The sequence below is a fragment of the Mirounga leonina genome, unplaced genomic scaffold (assembly GCF_011800145.1).
Source record: "Mirounga leonina isolate KUSES-001 unplaced genomic scaffold, KU_Mleo_1.0 Mir_488, whole genome shotgun sequence".
NCBI lineage: Eukaryota > Metazoa > Chordata > Mammalia > Carnivora > Phocidae > Mirounga > Mirounga leonina.
In genome coordinates, this window is record NW_023270777.1 from 12,217,081 (window position 1) to 12,235,508 (window position 18,428).

The 18,428-nt window shown below is 54.1% G+C and overlaps 1 protein-coding gene across 1 annotated transcript in view; it reads left to right on the forward strand.

The window, feature by feature from the left end:
• TNFRSF13B (TNF receptor superfamily member 13B) overlaps positions 1–6,451 on the forward strand; it is a 32,787-nt gene extending 26,336 nt beyond the window's left edge. The window contains exons 4-5 of the mRNA XM_034989312.1: positions 5,511–5,687; positions 6,201–6,451. Of these exons, the coding sequence (XP_034845203.1) occupies positions 5,511–5,687; positions 6,201–6,451 (428 nt within the window). The remainder of the gene's footprint in view (positions 1–5,510; positions 5,688–6,200) is intronic.
• The last annotated feature ends 11,977 nt before the right edge of the window (positions 6,452–18,428 follow it).

An 18,428-nucleotide genomic window follows, 5' to 3' on the forward strand; every position in this document is an offset into this window, starting at 1 on the left:
TCAGAGCAGAACCCAGAGGGCTGTGTGTCCACAAAGGCAAACAAGGAGGAACATTCTGGAAGGAGTAGGTCACAGCGCAGAGAAGGCTGCAGATGCAAAGAGGACCCTCTGAAGGGCCATTTTCAGGTGTCAGTAGGTGGAGGCATCCCTGACCTGAGGAAATGCCAGGGGCAAGGCAGGGAGCCCCTCTCTCACTGTTCCTGAGGCCAAGAAGCCAGGCCTCTCCTTCTCCGTCTCCCGCTTAGCCTCATCCTTTATCAGGCCTTTAGCGTGCCCTAGTCCGGTTTAACCTAATTGCACCAGATGGGAAGAAGGCACCGTGGCAGAGTGGGGGGCCCGGAAGCACAGACTGCCCTCCAGGGCCCCCCATGTTCACTGAACAGTGTAGGGTGCTGGGGCCGGGGGCGCAGAGCCCCACCATGAAGATCACAGGCAGGGGGCCTGAAGGCCTGGGAGGTGAGGGTGTGGAGGGGCCAGCGGGCAGCAGTGTCCTGCGTGGTGGGGGACCTCTGAGCTGTGGGGTACACGCACCTAGGGAGAAAAGCACTGGCTTGGCAAATGGGAAGCATGACAGGCATTTAAGGAAGAGAAACCCAGCGGCCAAGACAATCAATCTGCAGGTCATGTGTGCAGGGTGGGAAACGGCCGTGTTCTCACTGCGGTCATGTCCATGGAAGCCAGCGGTCAGCATTTCGGGGTCAGGGCGGACACCACGTCTGTCTTGGGAGTTGCTCAAGGTTTCCTTTTGTGTGGGAACTGAAGCTAGACACGGCGGCCCTGACGTTGGTCTTCAAAACCAGGCTGAGAAGGGAGGGGAGGGACGGGCCGGGGCTGGAGGGGGCCCCAGGGTGAAGGGGGCTTCCTTCATTAACCGGAGCGGCTTGAGCAAAGGGGAAGGCCAGGGGGTCTGATCCGGGGCCAGGGAGAGGGGCCGAACGGGAGCAGGGGTGAGGCTGTGAAGGAGTCATCCCCCCTGCCCTGCTGCCCTCCCACCAGCAGGATGGAGGTTTGCTCTCAGAAGAGGTGGCACCAGACAGAACGGGGACATCGGGATCCCAGGCCCTGATGGGGGTGGCGGGTGGAGCAGGGGATGCCCCCCCATCCTTTCCCAAACTCGTCTCCCAAAACGGCAGCCAAGTGTCACGCGCAAGCACACACGGACCCCATGGGGGGTTGTCTGCAGGAAAGGCCCACACATGACGGACATGGGCAGGCCCCCCGGTGACCGGAGAGCGAGGCTCACACTCGCTGCAGGAAACCCCTTCTCAAGGTGAACATTCAGCCCAGGGTCACCACACGTGCATAGGGAAGGAGGGAAAAAGGCAGAGTCCCGGATGCTGACCAGGTGGTCCCCATGGACGCGGCCCCCCAGTGGTGCAGCAGTCTTCCGAGAAAGAGGAGGAACAGAAATCCTCCTGAGTGTGGCGTCCTCCAACGGCCACCCCAGCCTCCCTCCGTCCTACGGACAGACTCCCCGCAGGCTGAGCTGGGGAGGCGTGGGGACACTTGGGGACCTGCAGCATCAGTGTCCCCCCCACACCCCCACCCAGGGCCTAGCCGCCTCGTAGCCATTTACACGCACTACCTTGCGGATGCCAAACAAAGCTGACAAGCATCTCATTCCCCATTTTACAGATGAGGAGACTGAGGGCGGAGGAAGCTGAGTACAAAGTCCAAAGCCTCCTTCAATTCAAGCAGTGTGGCTGCAGGGCCCCCAGCTGAGCGGTGCCATCTGGATTCCTGGCCCGCAAAGGCCCCTTTCTCTGCCCCTAAGGGACGAGTCATAACCCTGACCACCTGGCCAGCCTGAGCCTGAGCCGGGGACCGCAGCAGTCTGGGCAAATTCTATTTTGAGATGTGAGATGGCCTTGAAGACAGTAAAACAAAACAAAAACAAAAACTAGCCTGGAAACAAACGTCCCTGGGCTGGGGCCAGTCTCCCTCCCAAGCCGCCGGAAGCCATGTGCGGTGCCCTCTGGTGGTGGTTCTTGGGAACTGCACCTGCAGGGGGGTCTTCCCAGGACTTCATCTTCTGAAGAGCACAGAGAATGCGTCCCTTTTTCTCACAAAACCTTTTGACTGTGCCCCTTTGCTCCCGGGGTCAGCAGACAGACAAGTACGGGGCAAGGCCTCTCTGATCTGCGGGGGCCGGGTCACCGAGGGCCCACAGAAGGCGACTTCTGAGGTCGTGACCCAAGAGACCTTCGTGATCGACCAAAGGAGAGCAGAGAAGGGCACACACATGCCCTCCACCCCCAGGGGAGTCTTGGCGCTCACTGCTGCCAGACCCGTGCAGGGCCCATTCGGGCGGTGCAGAAAGCAGCGGGGGACGGCTGTCCCGTTAGTGGGCACGCCAGCTGCTGGGGCTCAATGACCCCCCCCGCCCCCACCCCGGTCCTTCCGGTGGGCCTTTTACGAGGCTCTTTGGACGTGTGTGTCGTGAGCAGAGCAGCTTCAAGCTGTTTTCCTGTTTTGAACAGATGACACAGACAAATCATTTAAGAAACAAAAAGAAGAGGGGCGCCTGGGTGGCTCAGTCGGTTGAGCGTCCGACTCTTGGTCTCAGCTCAGGTGTTGATCTCAGGGTCGTGAGATCGAGCCCCGCGTTGGGCTCTGCGCCGGGCGTAGAACCTACTTTCCCACCTTTCCTTACCTAAGGCACATCTACAGCTCCTTGTGTGGTTCACACCACGGCTGGCATCCAAAGTGCGCACCTCCCGCTTTCGCTGCCTGTCTCCTGGGGTTCGGTCCGCCGTAGGCCGACCCAGCTTCTGCGGCTCTGAACGAGGCTCCAGTGAACGCCCGTGTCTGTGTGGGTGGGACGTGGCCTGGACGTGAAGTCGGCGAATCCACGGGCATCAACAAAGTGTGGTTTTCGTGTTGGGAGCTGGTTCCAAATGGCCCTCAAACTATTCTCCCCACACCCCGGCCCAAACGAGGCACTCTCGTGAGACAGGTGGGAGAGGACCCCTGTACTTTAATCTGCACTCCCCTTCCTGGTTCAGAGGCTCTGTAAAGCAGGTACCAGGGGCAGGTCACCAGCACGAGCTAGTTCCATTGCCCACAGGAAACATCAGGTCGCTGGTCTGGGCAGAGGGGCGAAGAGCAGCTGGGACAAGCCCCTCACCCCCTCAGGAGCGCAGTCTGGTTGTTCACTGTAGCCTCCAAAAGCCACCGAAAACTTCGTGGCCTACAAATAACCCCTTTGCTATCTCGCTTGGTTCTCTGGGTTACTGGGCTCCGCTGGGCAGGTCTGGTGTCTGCTTGGGGTCTCTGCACAGCATCGGGCAGATGGCGTGGGGGGGATGGGGTCACTTGGAGGTTTGGCTCTGATGCGGGGATGGCCGGGCCTCGCTCCTCCCTCAGTCTCAGGGCCCACCCCTCTCCACGTGGCCTCTCTGTGTGGCTCCCACGTGGCCTCTCAGCTGGCCTTCTCACGCGGTGGCCCCGGGGCTCCCCGAAGCAGAAGCAAGGGCTCCCAGGCCTTCTGCTGCCTCCTCCTGGTGTCAGGAAGGCCCGGCCTGGCCCTGATGTGAGGGGCAGGCTGCGCGGAGGCGGCCCTTTGGGGACCAGCCGCGAACACTCGCTGCCAGGTCTGGCTGGTAGAACTCGCGCCGAGAACATCTGAAATGTGCAGACGGTTAGACTCTCTCCTTGAATCTACACAGCAGTTCATTTGTACTGAGCAAACTGGCGGCCGGGCATTCCGTCCCTGATGTGAATGAAGGCCGCCGGCCTCTCCCCTGTGGATCCAGCTGCACATTGTTGTTTTATTCCAGAGGCAAGTAGGAGTAGGTAGGCAGATGGAAAGGCCTGGCAGTTGGGAAATGGGAAGTGTTGCCCGGCTCAGCCCTATGCCCTGCTCCTCTTCTCTCTGAGGGCCTCAGTCATCAGATCTGTAGCACCAGCGTATGGTGCCCACTGAGGGTTCTTTGCTTCCCCCTTCTCTGGGCCTCCCTGAGCTCCGGGCAAGGGACACGAAGGATAGCACCGCCCAGAGCGCCCGGTCTCCCTCTGTAAACATCAGGGTGGCACCTGCCAGCTCGGTCACTTTATAAAACTCGTGACTCTGAGGAGCGTGTCGGGGGCGGCGTCCCCCTCATCGCCTCTGTGAGGCCAGCCCTGAGCACTGGCCCGGAGTCCCTCACACCTGCTCCCCGTGACAGTTGCGACTGGGAACAGGGTGACTTGGAATCTGTTTTGTCACCTGCAAAATGGAGTGTCCCATGGTTCAGCCCCTGTGGCAAACAGTCTGGAGGTTTCTCAAAAAGTGACACAGACCATTACCATCTGACGCAGAGATTCCACGCCTAGGCTTCAGCAGAAAACCGAAAACATGCGTCCACGTGAAACCTTGTGTGCAAATGGTCACGGCAGCCTTATGCACGACAGCAAAGCATGGCAACAGCCCAAACGTCCATGGGCAGATGAACGGAGGAACATGGGTTATGACCCTACAATGGAACATTATCCGGCCCCAGAAAGGAGTAAAGTCCTGACTCGCAGGACAGTGTGGATCAGCCTTGAAATCACGCTCAGCGAAAGAAGCCAGACGCAAAGGGCCACGTACTCTATGACCGCATTCACAGGGAAGGTCCCCAATAGGCCCACCCACAGAGACAGAGGGGGATCAGTGGAGTGGTGCCAGGGGCTGGGGGGGGGACATGTGGAGTGACGGCATATGAGTTCTACCTCAATATCTAAAGGCGGGGTAGTCAATCCGCCTTCACAGGAGCAGGGGAATTATGGGAGACGCTCCCCAAAGTGCATGTATACAGGCTCCGTGGGTGGTCCACATCATCAGTATATTGCATGTGCGGATTAACTCTGGCCCCTCTGTCCTTCCACCACCTAGGGGGTGCCCCGATTCTAGGGGCCAGGAAAAATGTCAAGGGGGGGGCTTTGGCTCAGGGCTGAGTCTTCCTCTCGCATCCAAACCAGAGGCTCGAGGCCCTGAGAAGTGGAGTGATCAGCACTCCCGTTCCCCAGGGCCCTCCTGCTTTGCTCTCCCAGACTCAGTAGCAACTGGACCTGTCTCACTCTCCAAGGATGCTTCCCCAGGAAGGCCCCCTCTTGAAGGAAGGCCCAGGTCAGGACAGAGACAGCTTCCCCAGATTTCTGTCTGTCCATTCATCCATCCACCTCTGGTACTGTCCCAACCTACGTCCTATGGCAAGAGCAGACAGCAACAAGGGCCAGCTCAGAGGTGTCCAGCGCTGAGCTCTCGGGAGATGTTGCTACCAGCCTGGGGTAGAGGGGGCTGATTTCCTCCAAAGTCCAGAGAAGAGTCCACACCAGCCCAGCCTCAGGGGGCCTCCAAAGTCCAGAGAAGAGTCCACACCAGACAGCACACTGGGACGGGGGGCTCCACCCTCCCAGGGGGCATGGGTATGGCCACGTGGCTTGCTTGGGCCCAGTGGGGGAAAAGAAAGAGGAGGGTACGCTTCAGAGAGGGCCCTGGACAGTGATCCGGATCTCAGGGCCTCACGTCTGTTTTGGGGCGCCCCCAGGGCTGAAGCTGAGTGCCGACCAGTTGGCCCTGGTCTACAGCACGCTGGGCCTCTGTCTCTGCGCAATCATCTGCTGCTTCCTCCTGGCCGTGGCCTGCTTTCTCAAGAGGAGAGGGGACCAATTCTCCTGCCAGCCCTCAGCAGCACCATGTGGGGCCCAGGCCAAGGCTTCCAAGGGTGAGCGAGAGACGGGCCCTCATACTCCCACGGCTTGCGGGACAAGCTGCAGGCCATCCCCCTGTCCCGGCACTGGTCCTGCTGCCAAAGGGACAGCATATTGCCAGCCCTATCTGGGGGGGGGGGCACATCCCTGCAGTACTGTTTCCGTCTTGGTGAAATGAGGTTCAACATCAGGACCAGAGGTGGAGCACCTGTCGAGGGTGCGTGTAGGGCGATGGCCAGGGGCTTGGCAGGGGCGCAGGCTTCCAGGGCTGAAACCTGGAGGAGGCGGTCCCCCTGGGGGCTGCGGGGAGGGGGGGTGGTCAGCCAAGGCGTGAAGGCCTGCTCCTAGGCAGGCTCCCTAGCACAAGGGAGGCGCCAGGAGGGGGCGCTGCTCGTGGGGCGCGGGCGGGCAGGGCAGTTCACCGTCTGCGGGAACCCGACAACCTGGCCGCCTGTCCCCTCGGTGCAGGGCGGTTGAGGAGGGGTGGGGGCCAAGGCCAACGCCGTCGCCCTCTCCCCTTCCCGCAGATCACTGCATGGAAGCTGGAAGCGCCGCGGGCACGCCGCCAGAGCCGGTGGAGACGTGCAGCTTCTGCTTCCCGGAGCGCAGGCAGCCCACCCAGGAGAGCGCGCGCGCGCCCGGGACCCCCGACGCCGCGCCCTTGGGAAGGTGGGGGCGCCTCGGCCCCACGGCGACCGCACAGCCCTGCGCCCGCACCCCCGACGGCGGCCTTGAGGTCCTGTGCGCGCCCGCCGAGGAGGGAGGCCCCGCCGCGTGACCTGGGGGAAGGGTGAGATGGGGAGAAGGATAGGGGGTGGAGAGGTGGAGAGGGAGGAAGACAGATGGGGAGGGTGGGAGGGAGGGAGGGAGGTGGGGAGGGTGGAAGAGAGGTGGGGAGGGAGGAAGGGAGGAGGTGGGGAGGGAGGGAGGGAAAGAGGTGCCGGGGAAGGAGGCCTGTCACGTCGTCTTTCTGCCACGTCCCCACTGCAGGTCACCGTCACCTACACACCTGCAGTGAAGTCATCACGCCTGCTGGACGCAGCCCCCAAGAGCCCTTCTTTAGAAATAAAACCTTCCCGGCTGCCCACTCCTCCCTATCCCTGGTTTTGGTCTCGTCTCCCCTGTGATGCCTCTGGACGTCCCACCTGTCCCGCTGCCTCCCTGGGCTCGGGGCTCCACCACGAGGCAGCTGCTGGCTTTCCGAGGACCTGCAAGTTGACCGCCCCACCAGGCTCTGGACCCACTGAGCTTGCTGACCTGTGCGGGGTGGGAAGCAGTGGTACACAGCGGGGCCCTGCGGCCCGCTTTCATTTAAGAGGGACAGCCAGAGTGGGGGGACACCGGTGGGGGTCCTCCAGGAGGGCTGGGCTCACCTGCATTTCTTTGACAAAACAATTTCTCCACCGAGCCTCCTTAGGCATGGTGCCGCACGGGGACGCACAGTGCAATTCTGCACGTGCGTATGTGCGCACGTGTGTCAGTGTGTGTGTGTGTGTGTGTGTGTGTGTGTGTGTGGTGGGGCATGGGGTGGACAGGAAGGGGCAGGCTGAGCCCAGGGCACCCAGCCGCTCTGAAAGCCCGAGGCTCTTTACCCACACCGTTGGCCCTATCTAGTCACCAACCTGCACTGTGAGTGGCTTAAGATTCTTCTTTGTATTAACCCCCTTTCCTTCTAGCCCTACTCTAAGCGCACGCTAAATTTTATGAGTGATAACACTAAGCAGTAATATCTGAGCATCCACACATTTTATTTGATATTTGTATTGTTAGTGGCATCGAAATCCGTATTTTAGTTGCACTTAAAATGCATGGTTCTTAGAAGCATTTACACAGTAGGATAAATACATGAGTAAGTGAAATAAAATGATGTCATCCTGTGCCACGCAAGATTACCTTGCACAGTGACACATACCAGAGGTTCACACAACACACTTTGGGAGGTGTAGACGGGATGCCTGATGCATCATCTGTCCACCCTCCACGGGCTAACGGGCTGCCTCGCTTTCCTGGGGTTGCTGTAACAAAGTAGTACACACAGGGTGGTTTAAAGGACAGAAAGTCACTGTCCCCTGCTTCTCAAGGTGTGCCCTCTGAAGTCAAGGTGCGAGCAGCTGCCTCCTTCTGAGGGCCGTGAGGAGCGATCTGCTCCGGAGCGATCTGCTCCAGGCCGCTCTGCTCAGCCTGGCCTGCGTCTTCTCTCCTTCTGAGTCTGGGGCCTAATTATGTCCTTTAGATAAGGACACCAGTCCTGTTGGATCAGGGCTGCGCCCCGTGCCTCATTTAACTCAAATCACCTCTGTAAAGACTCCGTGTCCAAACAAGGTCACATTCCAGGGAGCTGAGGGTTAGGGCTTCACATGGGAATTTGGGGCTTCTAAAGTGTGTCTGCCCAAGACTCACGTCCGATCTGTCGCTCAGTCAGCCCCACATGGCAAATGGCAACACCCGGGCAGCAGTGTTTCCTGCCACCAAGCCCATGTGAGTAGCTTATCCGATGACAGGATTGACACTAAAGGCCTGTAACTGGGGTGGATGTCCCGCACACTGACGGGGTAAGGGCGCATCTGGGAGCCGCCTGGGTGCCGCTTAGACGGGAAGGCTCGCCTGGAGGGTGTGCGGGTTTCTATTTCTTCTGCAGTGTTCCAGCTCTGCCCATCCGAGCCCGGGGAACTCTGGGGGATGTTTCTGGTAGTGCTAGGGGAGTTGGGTCTGCGGAAAATGCAGGGTGCTGAGCGCCCGACCCTGGCAGCCATCAGACAAAAATAATCTTGGTTTTTGTCAGTTTTTCAATTGTTCTTTGTTGTGGGTGTGGGTGTGGGTGTGGGTGTGCGTTTTAAGACACGGATCCCTTTGGTAGATCGTAAATGAGAAACTCTAAATACTGTCCATTTTATCCGTGCTCTGGATAAAATTCTGTTGGTTGTATCTCCAACATACATTCTGATTCCTGTCACTCGTCACAGCCCCGGAGCCAGGCTCCTGCCAGGGCTCCCACAGGTGAGTGCGCAGCGCCCCCTGGCCGATCTGTCGCCACCCTGTCCCCTAGCCCGGGGCTCAGCCAGCTCTGCTGGAAAGGATCACAGGGTCAGTATCTTGGGCTTTGTGGACCATTTTGGCCGGACAGTTACCCGGCCCCCACCACAGTAGCAAGCAGGGAAGGCTGTGCTCCATAAAACGGCTTCCAGAAACAGGTAGCGGGCCAGATTTGAACCGCGGGCCGTACCTTGCCAACCCAGCCCTTTCCCTATTCATGGCAACACCGATCTTTTTTTTTCTTTTAAGCTCTATTGAGATACAGTTGACATATAACATTGTGTGAGTGTACGATGTAAAATGTGATGATTTGATACATTTACATATTGCAAAACGAGGACCTCATAGCATTAGCGAACCCTTCCATCCCATCACAGAATTACTGTGCCTTTTTGGTGGTGAGAACATCGAAGATCTACTCTCTTAGCAACTTTGAAGTAGATAATACAGTATTATTGCCCTGTTCGCCATGTGGTACGTTAGATCCTCGGAACTTGTTTATCTTATAACGGGAAGTTTGTGCCCTTTGACCAGCATCTCTCCCCCACCCCGTTCCCTGCCTCCACCCCCCCACCCCGCTAACCACCATTCTACTCTTTGTTTCTCTGAAACCTGATCTTTTCATTTATGCCTCTTAAATTTTTTTAAAGATTGTATTTATTGATTTGAGAGAGAGATTGAGAGAACGAGTGGGGAGGGTCAGAGGCAGAGGGAGAAACGGACTCCCTGCAGAGCAGGGAGCCCCATGCAGGACTCAATCCCAGGACCCCGGGATCATGACCTGAGCCAAAGGCAGACGCTCAACGACTGAGCCACCCAGGTGCCCTATGCCTCTTGAAATCTGTTTAATGGTACATCTTTAGTTCATCACAGTCAACCCTCCAATAATAATATACCACTTTGCATAGAGCATAAGACTCTTACAACAGTATACTCTCAATGCCCCCCAGCTTCTGTGCTGCCATTCTCACGCATATTCCTTACATGTTCTATCAACTCTCCATACATCACTACTATTTTTGCTTTAGAAGTTCAGTACCTTTCAGAGCAATTAAAAATAAGAAAAACAATGCCTTTTATATTTACCTTAATTTCTGGAAATCCTCACTGTTTGGTGTAGAGCCAGGTGTCTGGGAACATGTTCCTTCTGTCTGAAGAACTTCCTTTATTCCTTGTCCTTGCAGGACATGAATCCTCTCCATTTTTATTTGTTTGGAAAAGTCTTTATTTCTCTTGCGTTTCTGAAAGATGTTTTTGTTCCTGGGTATAGACTGGGGTTGCCAGGTCTTTCAGCATTTTAAAGACATTATTCTATTATCCGTGGTTTGCATAGTTTCTGACAAGACATCTACTCTGATTCCTCGCTTTGTTCCTTTATAATCTGTGCCCTCATTTCCTTCTCCTTTTCTTACCTTTTTATTTATTCTAAAGATTTTATTTATTTATTTGACAGAGAGAGAGAGAGCCCAAACAGGGGAGCCCGATGTGGGACTTGATCCCAGGACCCCGGGATCATGACCTGAGCCAAAGGCAGTCGCTTAACCAACTGAGCCACCCAGGTGCCCTTCTTATCGTTTTAGCAGTTAGAATATGTTCTATCTAGGACTTTTTGTTTGAGTTAGGGTTTTTTTGTTTGTTTTTTTGAGAGAGAGAGAGCGCGCGCACACATGAGCAGGGGAGGAGGGGCAGAGGGAAAGGAAGAGAGAGCACCCTAAGCAGGCTCCATGCCCAGCATGGAGCCTCTCACGGGGCTCGATGTCACGACCCTGAGACCATGATGTGAGCCAAAAACAAGAGCTGGACATTTAACCAACTGAGCCACCAGGTGCCCTGGGTTAGGTTTGTTTTTTACTTAGCCTGCTTGGGGTTCTCCGAGATTTTATTGATCTGTAGCTTGGTGTCTTTCATTATTATATATATATATATATATATATATATATATACACATGCCATTCATTACCTCTTCCAACTGTTTGCTATCATCCCATAGCTCGGGTGCCCTATTATTTTGTTGGGGTTTTTTTCCCCCCATTCTTTTTTTCTCTTTGTGGTTCAGTCTGGGTAATTTCTATTGACCTTCAAGTTCACTGCTTCACTCCTCAGCTGTGCTGAGCTTACTGATGGGCCTTCATCTCAATTACATGGGTTTTTCTTCCAGAGTTTCCATTTGACTCTCATAGTTTCCATCTCTCTGCTGAAGCCCCCCCCCTTCTATTCAGGCATGTATCCCACAGTTTCCATGAGAGAATTCAACATCTGAATCTTAATTATTTAAAAATTCCTGCCTAATAGTTTCAACACCCAGACCACCTCTGACTCTGGCTCTGTGGAGTGATTTGTCTGTTGGCAATGGGTTGTTTTTACTTGCTCGCGCGTGTGTGTGGTAATCTTTTTAACGAATGCCAGAGCCGCGTGGGACAGTAGGCAGGCTGTAGGAAGGAGGGTGTACTGGGGGACAGGTACGCCGGCTCTCCTGCCAGGCAGTCAGTGTGAGGGGTCGAGCCGACCAAGCTGTGAGCGGAGCTGAGTTTCCGTCTAGTTGTATGCTCACCTCTCATGCCTTGCTGACTTCAAATGCCCCTGGGGTCACCATGTTCTTGGTGGCAGGGGGTGGCAGGGTTTGTAATATTCCCGCTATGCCCTCCGTCCCTGCGTGCCTCTGCCTAAAGAGCGTCTTTCTTTCTTTCTTTTTTTTTTTTTTAAGATTTTATTTATTTATTTGAGAGAGAGAGAATGAGAGAGAGCACATGAGAGGGGGGAGAGTCAGAGGGAGAAGCAGACTCCCTGCTGATCAGGGAGCCCGATGCGGGACTTGATCCTGGGACTCCAGGATCATGACCTGAGCCGAAGGCAGTCGCTTAACCAACTGAGCCACCCAGGCACCCAAGAGCGTCTTTCTCCATTCTTTGCCTTCCGTCCGCGGTAGGCGATGTTACTTGGTGCTTGCCAACCAGAGGGGTGGGGGGAGCTGTCTGCCATCCTGTGTCAGTGTCTGGCAGGCCATGTTCCTGGGCAGAGGGAATAAGCCTTTTCCAGTGATCCTTCCCTCCCCCCACCCCAGGAACGGAACCTCTCTTACGGATCAGGCCCGGGACGGTGTCCTGCCCCCAGATGGACTGGAGGGTATTTTCCTGGGGTTTATCACCTGAATCCTGAGTTTGCTGCCCTTTGCCCAGCTTTGGTCTGTTAGGGAAGAAGAGTCTGGGTGGGGCTGTGAATACTTCCAGCAGCTGGGGCCCCGGGCCGGCACCTCCGAGGCTTCCTGTGGTCTCCACTCTGTGACTGACATGTTTTATAAGATCCAGTGGAAGACTGTGGAGAAGAACCTGCAAGTGGGTGTCAACTCCCCTTGTTCGACGTTCCCAGAAGTTCTGTGCTCTCGTGCCAAACCACGCTCAGCCTTCAGCAATCCTTTAAAGCCCTGGAGGACCTCTTGCCCATGTGCATGGTGGCTCTGCCTTCTTCCCTGCGCTTGGCCACAGGTGGCCATGCTCATGTCCCCTCTCTCCTTGGGGGCACCTGCCTTCCTTAGACTTCAGGCCAGTGGGTTGCCCTGCAACTCCAGTTCACAGATAGGCTCAGGGAAGGTACAGTTTTGTGGATTATCCAGCTTTCTGATCACTTGGGAAGGAGTGGTCTTCTCTCTGGCTTTCTCCTTCCTAGGTGGCCCCGGAAGCCAAGGTGATCTTATAAAAATATCAATTACATCATGTCTTTTCACTGTTTAAAACCCTCCAGTGGGTTCTCAACACAGAATAAAATGTCAACCTCTTCCAAGGGCCTCTGAGCTTCCTCCCAAAGTCAGCCCATATCACACTCCAGGTCACCCACTACCCTCCAGCCCCTCTCACCGGCATCCTCCTGCCCTGAGGCCTTTGCCATTGCTGTTCCCTCTACCAGGAATGCTCTTCCCTCCATCTGCCCCCTGGGTTCGAGGGGGTGCTCCTATCGTGCAAACCTCAGCTCAAATGCCACCTTCTCAGAAGCCCTTCCCTCCCACAATTTCCCTTCTCCCTGATTTCTTAAAATTTCAAAAAATCTCACCGTTATGATCTTGGAAACTTGCCCAAATTATTTTTTGGAACAAAGGAGAGATTCTCTCCAGCTGTGTTTCTCTGGCTCTTTACTCGGCCTATCTGCCTAGCTGTTCTCAGCCGTAGCTGAACATGAGAATCCCTCCCTTGGGGGGGGCCAAGCATCAGGAGGCTTTCTAGGCTCCCAGATGGTTCCAGGTGGAGAACCAACTGGTCCAGGTCCTATAACAGAACATGTCACCCAGCCTGACATTCGGTCTCTTTCCAACAGGCCAGGGACAGGTCCCACATCTGCTTAGCAAAATACCTGGTTTCTTCTTCCTAATTTTTGTTCACTCTCTCATTTATAGACTAATCAAAGGAAAACCCCCAAACATATCCTAGGAAATGGACATATAGGCTTTGAGTCAGAAGACACACCACAGATCCCAGAGAGTCCCAAGCTTGGCTCTCAGATTTGGGGTTTTAAAAAAATATTTATATAATTCTTACTCCATGCCAAGCATTTTCCTAAGCACTTTCCATATATTAACTCAATTTTTCCCCCCTTATAATCATCCTATGAGGGGATACTCTTAGTGTCCACATTTTATAGAGGAGACTAAGGAGTTTAAGTAACTTACCCAGAGGTACCCAGAACCAGGATTCATGCTCAGGCAGTCCGGCTCACTATCCTGTCTCTTAATCACTGGACTATACACCACAGAGGTTAAACTTACAATTTAAAATACTAGAGAAGCTGGAACTGCCATTTTAGCATGCGCTGTCATGCACCTGACAGGGCAGAGAAACCACATGAACCCGTTGGTGTGGAAAGCACAGAAAGTTCTGGCTGCGGACCAGGAGGAATTTTTCCACTGGCTCCTCGGGAGAAGCAGGCCGCAGCTGCTCCATGCAGAACGTGCCCTCCTTAATACCCATCACCGGGCTAACCCATCCCCCCACCCGCCTCCCCTGTAGAACCCTCAGTTTGGTTCTGCGTCTATAGTCTCCATAGTTCGACTCTTGTGGACATTGCTGCTATAAATATTGGGGTGCACGTACCCCTTTGGATCACTACATTTGTATCTTTGGGGTAAATACCCAGTGAGACTCGGCTTTTTGAATCAATGGGAAACAACCAGCATGGGCTGGACCCAACAGCAGACCGAAGGGAGCTCGCTAAGGTGTCCCTCTGAGCCTCAATTTCCCCATCTTCAAGGACACGCTGCTCCTTTTACCTGGAATGTTCTACCTCTGACAGCCTGTGCTCAGCGTCTTACTTCATTCAGGTCTCTGCTCGGAGGTGGTCTCACTGGAGAGCCATTTGACCACCTGGGTGAACAGCGTGGCCCCTGCTGTCACGCTCTGGCCCCCAGCCTCTCTCAGCTACATAGTGCTTACCACAGTCTGACATATGTGTGTCCCCTCCGTGAGAACAGGTCTCTCGCTCCCTTGTGCCCAGAACAGTATAAGTCCTGCACGACTCAGGGTGTCAAATAGTTGCCAAATGAATAATTCAGGAGTCCAACAAGACCACTGCTGAAGTCTTTTCTAGTTTGAACATTCTACAAAAATGCAACCTATTTACATTTCGTCTCCCCCTCCTAGCGGCTGGCATTGACATCCCTTCATGACTGATTGCTATCACCATCAGGAGAAGCAGGGAGAAAAAATTCTTTAGACTTAGCAAACATCACGGTTGGGATGGAGTTTCCCGACCTTTTAAGCTCTGTCCCTTCTCATCTTAGAGACAAGGGGCCAGGGGTGCTCAAGAGAATCACCAGTCCCAGGAGCACCGCCAGGGAGCACCCAGCCCCAACTAGAATGCTCATCTCTTGTCCCTTGAAAAGAGACTTTCCTGCTCCATGAAACTGCTCTCTGCCGAAGCAGGCCAATCCACCGACCGAGGAAGAATGGAGGGGGGCTCACGGAGCTCTTGATCGGTCCGTTATTAGTCTTCACAAATTTGTTGCATTAAGAGTGTCTCAAACGTACATGAGCTCCCAAGTTGGGATAAAGTGCGTAAGATTTCAAGTGGATACATTTCTCCCCAGGAAAAAGGTGGCATATGCCTCCCTCACTGGCAGAGTTATGTGCGCAGACAGGGAGCTGGGGATCTGGGGCAGGCCCGGGAGATTGGTCCAGGTTGGGGCTTCAGGTTTGCTCTGAATTATACTGTCCTCGTGTCCGTTGCAGGTTGGGACCTTGAGCCGGCACTAATGCATGAATCTGAGAGTCCCAGGTGTCAGAGATGTCACTGAGTGTGGTGGATGCTGTGGTGTGCGCCCCAGGCCCCCCCGGCCTGAAGCGCTATCCTCTAATCAACAGGGCCACCCCACCCACACCACCATGGCTCCTGTCTTGCTAAATGTCACTTCCTCAGGCCCCCAACTGCCCTGTAAGATCGCCAGAGCACTGTACCCGTGTTTGTCCACATTTCTCAGATACTTGTCAGTGCTTCTTTCCCTTCCCGCAAGTTCCTTGGGGACAGGACCTGGCCCCTTTCTGCTCACCATCACATTCTTTTTTCTTTTTCTTTTTTTTTTAAAGATTTTATTTATTTATTTGACAGAGAGAGACACAGCGAGAGAGGGAACACAAGCAGGGGGAGTGGGAGAGGGAGAAGCAGGCTTCCCGCAGAGCAGGGAGCCCGATGTGGGGCTCGATCCCAGGACCCCGAGATCATGACCTGAGCCAAAGGCAGACGCTTAACGACTGAGCCACCCAGGCGCCCCTCACCATCACATTCTGCTGGAGAGCTTTTGTTATCGAAGTCACACGCTGAGGAGAGTCATTGATGCAATGAATATTGTGGACCAGGCACTATGTTCAGTGCCGTGGATATGAGAAGACTAGATCTGGCCCACCCCCATTTTGAGATATCATTCTTTTGTTGACGCCGCCCAAGACAATAGCTTTTCTTTAACAACAACAAATTATTTCTTGCTCACGTAACATGTGTATCCAGTCACCTATAGGTTCTCCTCCATGTGACCCTCTACCCAGGATATTCTGGCTGATGGAGACTCACTGCACATTGCCAGGTGTTGTGGCTGAGCGGGGAGAGCACAGGACAACATGCACCAGCTCTCAGAGTCTACCCAGAACGTGTACGTACAATTTCTTATTTTTTTTTAAAGATTTTATTTATTTATTTGAGACAGAGAGAATGAGAGAGAGAGAGCAGATGAGAGGGGGGAGGGCCAGAGGCAGAAGCAGGCTCCCCGCCGAGCAGGGAGCCCGACGCGGGACTCGATCCCGGGACTCCAGGATCATGACCTGAGCCGAAGGCAGTCGCTTAACCAACTGAGCCACCCAGGTGCCCCCAATTTCTTATTTTGTTAATGGAAGTATGTTGGATCCATTCTGTGGTTATTCCCTCAGTTCCTAAGTATATATAGTGGGCATACCTGGCACTTGGCAGGATCCCCACATTGACTTTTTTTTTTAATTTTTTTATTCCTATGTTAATCCCCATACATTACATCATTAGTTTTAGATGTAGTGTTCCATGATTCATTGTTTGTGCACAACACCCAGTGCTCCATGCAGAATGTGCCCTCCTCAATACCCACCACCAGGCTAACCCATCCTCCCACCCCCCTCCCCTCTAGAACCCTCAGTTTGTTTTTCAGAGTCCATCGTCTCTCATGGTTCGTCTACCCCTCTGATTTCCCCCCCTTCATTCTTCCCCTCCTGCTACCTTCTTCTTCTTCTTCTTCTTCTTTTTCTTCTTCACAGAGATTGCGTTATTTGTTTCAGAGGTACAGATCTGAGATTCAACAGTCTTGGACAATTCACAGCACTTACCAGAGCACATACCCTCCCCAGTGTCTATCTCCCAGTCACCCCATCCCTCCCACCCCACCCCCCACTCCAGCAACCCTCAGTTTGTTTCCTGCGATTAAGAATTCCTCCTATCAGTGAGGTCATTCCCACATTGACTTTTTATCCACTAGGTGAGGGCTACTGTGGTTGGAAGGACCATGCAGAAATGCCTAGAACTTCATCTCCCTTACCATGACAGTACACCAGAAGCAATACGTGTTCCTGGGGGGATTATTTTATCATCTTCTTCATCCTCCTCCTCTCCTACCTTCCTTCCTCCCCCGCCCCCTTTTTTTAAAACTTTTAATTTATTTGAGAGAGAGTACGAACAGGGAGGAGGGGCAGAAGAAGCACACTCCCTGCTGAGCAAAGAGCCCCATGCAGGACTTGATCCCAGGACCCTGGGATCCTGACCTGAGCTCAACCCACTGAGCCACCCAGGCTCCCCTCCTGGGGGATTTCAAAGAGTAAGACTCCCATCAAAGAATTAAAAGATATAGCAGTGATACTTCCTATCACAGCCCCTTGTAATTCACCTGTCCGGCGTGTGCAAATCTGTGGGAATGATGGCCAACTTTATAAAGCGGACCAGGGGCTGTCCAATCTCAGCTATCATCACAGAGGCAGACCCGTTACTGGAACAAGTCCCCATGGCTCCGGGCACGAAGTATGCAGCCAGTGACCGGACTAGTGCATGTTTTCCCCATACCAATTTGTAAGGACCACCAAGGCATTTTGCCTGTACTTGACGGGGCCCACAGTATACCTTCCCGGTATAGACCCAGGGCTACATTAATTCTGCTTTCTGCTATAATAAGTCTATATACATATTGACTCCTGATATTCCATCATGCATCACTCTGGTCCACTATATTGATGGCATTTTGCTGACTCGATGTGATAAGCAGGTAGCAGTAAATTCTAGAGGCTTTAATAAGTGAACCAAAGCAGGAAAAAGAAAGTCCCCGAAGCTCGGGCCCCCAACTCGATGAGGTTTCTGGGGGCTCAGGGATCTGAAGCTTGTCAGGATATCCTCTTCAAGGTGAAGGACAAAGGGCTGCAAGTCACACCACCTACTACGTAAAAAGAGGCACAATGCCTGAGAGGTGTTGCTGGGTTTTGGGAAGTAGCATACACCCCATCTGAGTGTGTTAATTCGACCCACCTCCAGAGGCACCATATGGCTCCTGGTTGCAAGGAGGACCTAAGCTCGGGCTGTCACACGCTGCACTACCACTCAGATCCTATGATCCAAAGTGTCCGTGGCAAACAAGGATGCTTAACAGAGACTCTAGCAAGGGTCAATAGGAGAGAAACAGCACAGAGCTCCAGGATTTCAGAGCAACTCCAATCTACGTCCTCCTCCGCAGATGTGCATTCTCCTTTCTAGAAACAGCTCCTACTTGTTGCTTGGACTTATCAGATTGAACGCGTATCACAGGCCGAGCTGACCATGCAGCCTGAGCGTCCCACAACAAAGTGAGTGGTCTGACCCGCTCGGCCTTAAGGTCGGGTGTGTGCAGCCGCCGTCCATCATGTTGCGGCAATGGCACGTGGAGGAGCGTGTGCGCACGTGCAGAAGGTAAACTGCGTCAACAGGTGGCTCTTTCAACGGACACCTGCTGCACGGCATCAAGTGTTTTTTGTAACCAGGTGACTGAGGACACCTATGTACAGTGACGGAGGACAAGCCTGAGTGGAACTTTGAGCTGTACCTCTGGCTACCCACTTGTCTGGAATTAAGTACTGATCTACGTTGATCTGTGGTGAGTTGCTAACAGTTTGGTTGGATGGTCGAACATCTGGAACAGGACTCAAGGATTGGTGACAGTCTGGTTGGGGACAGACCTCTCAAAACGGGCACCGACTATGAAGATA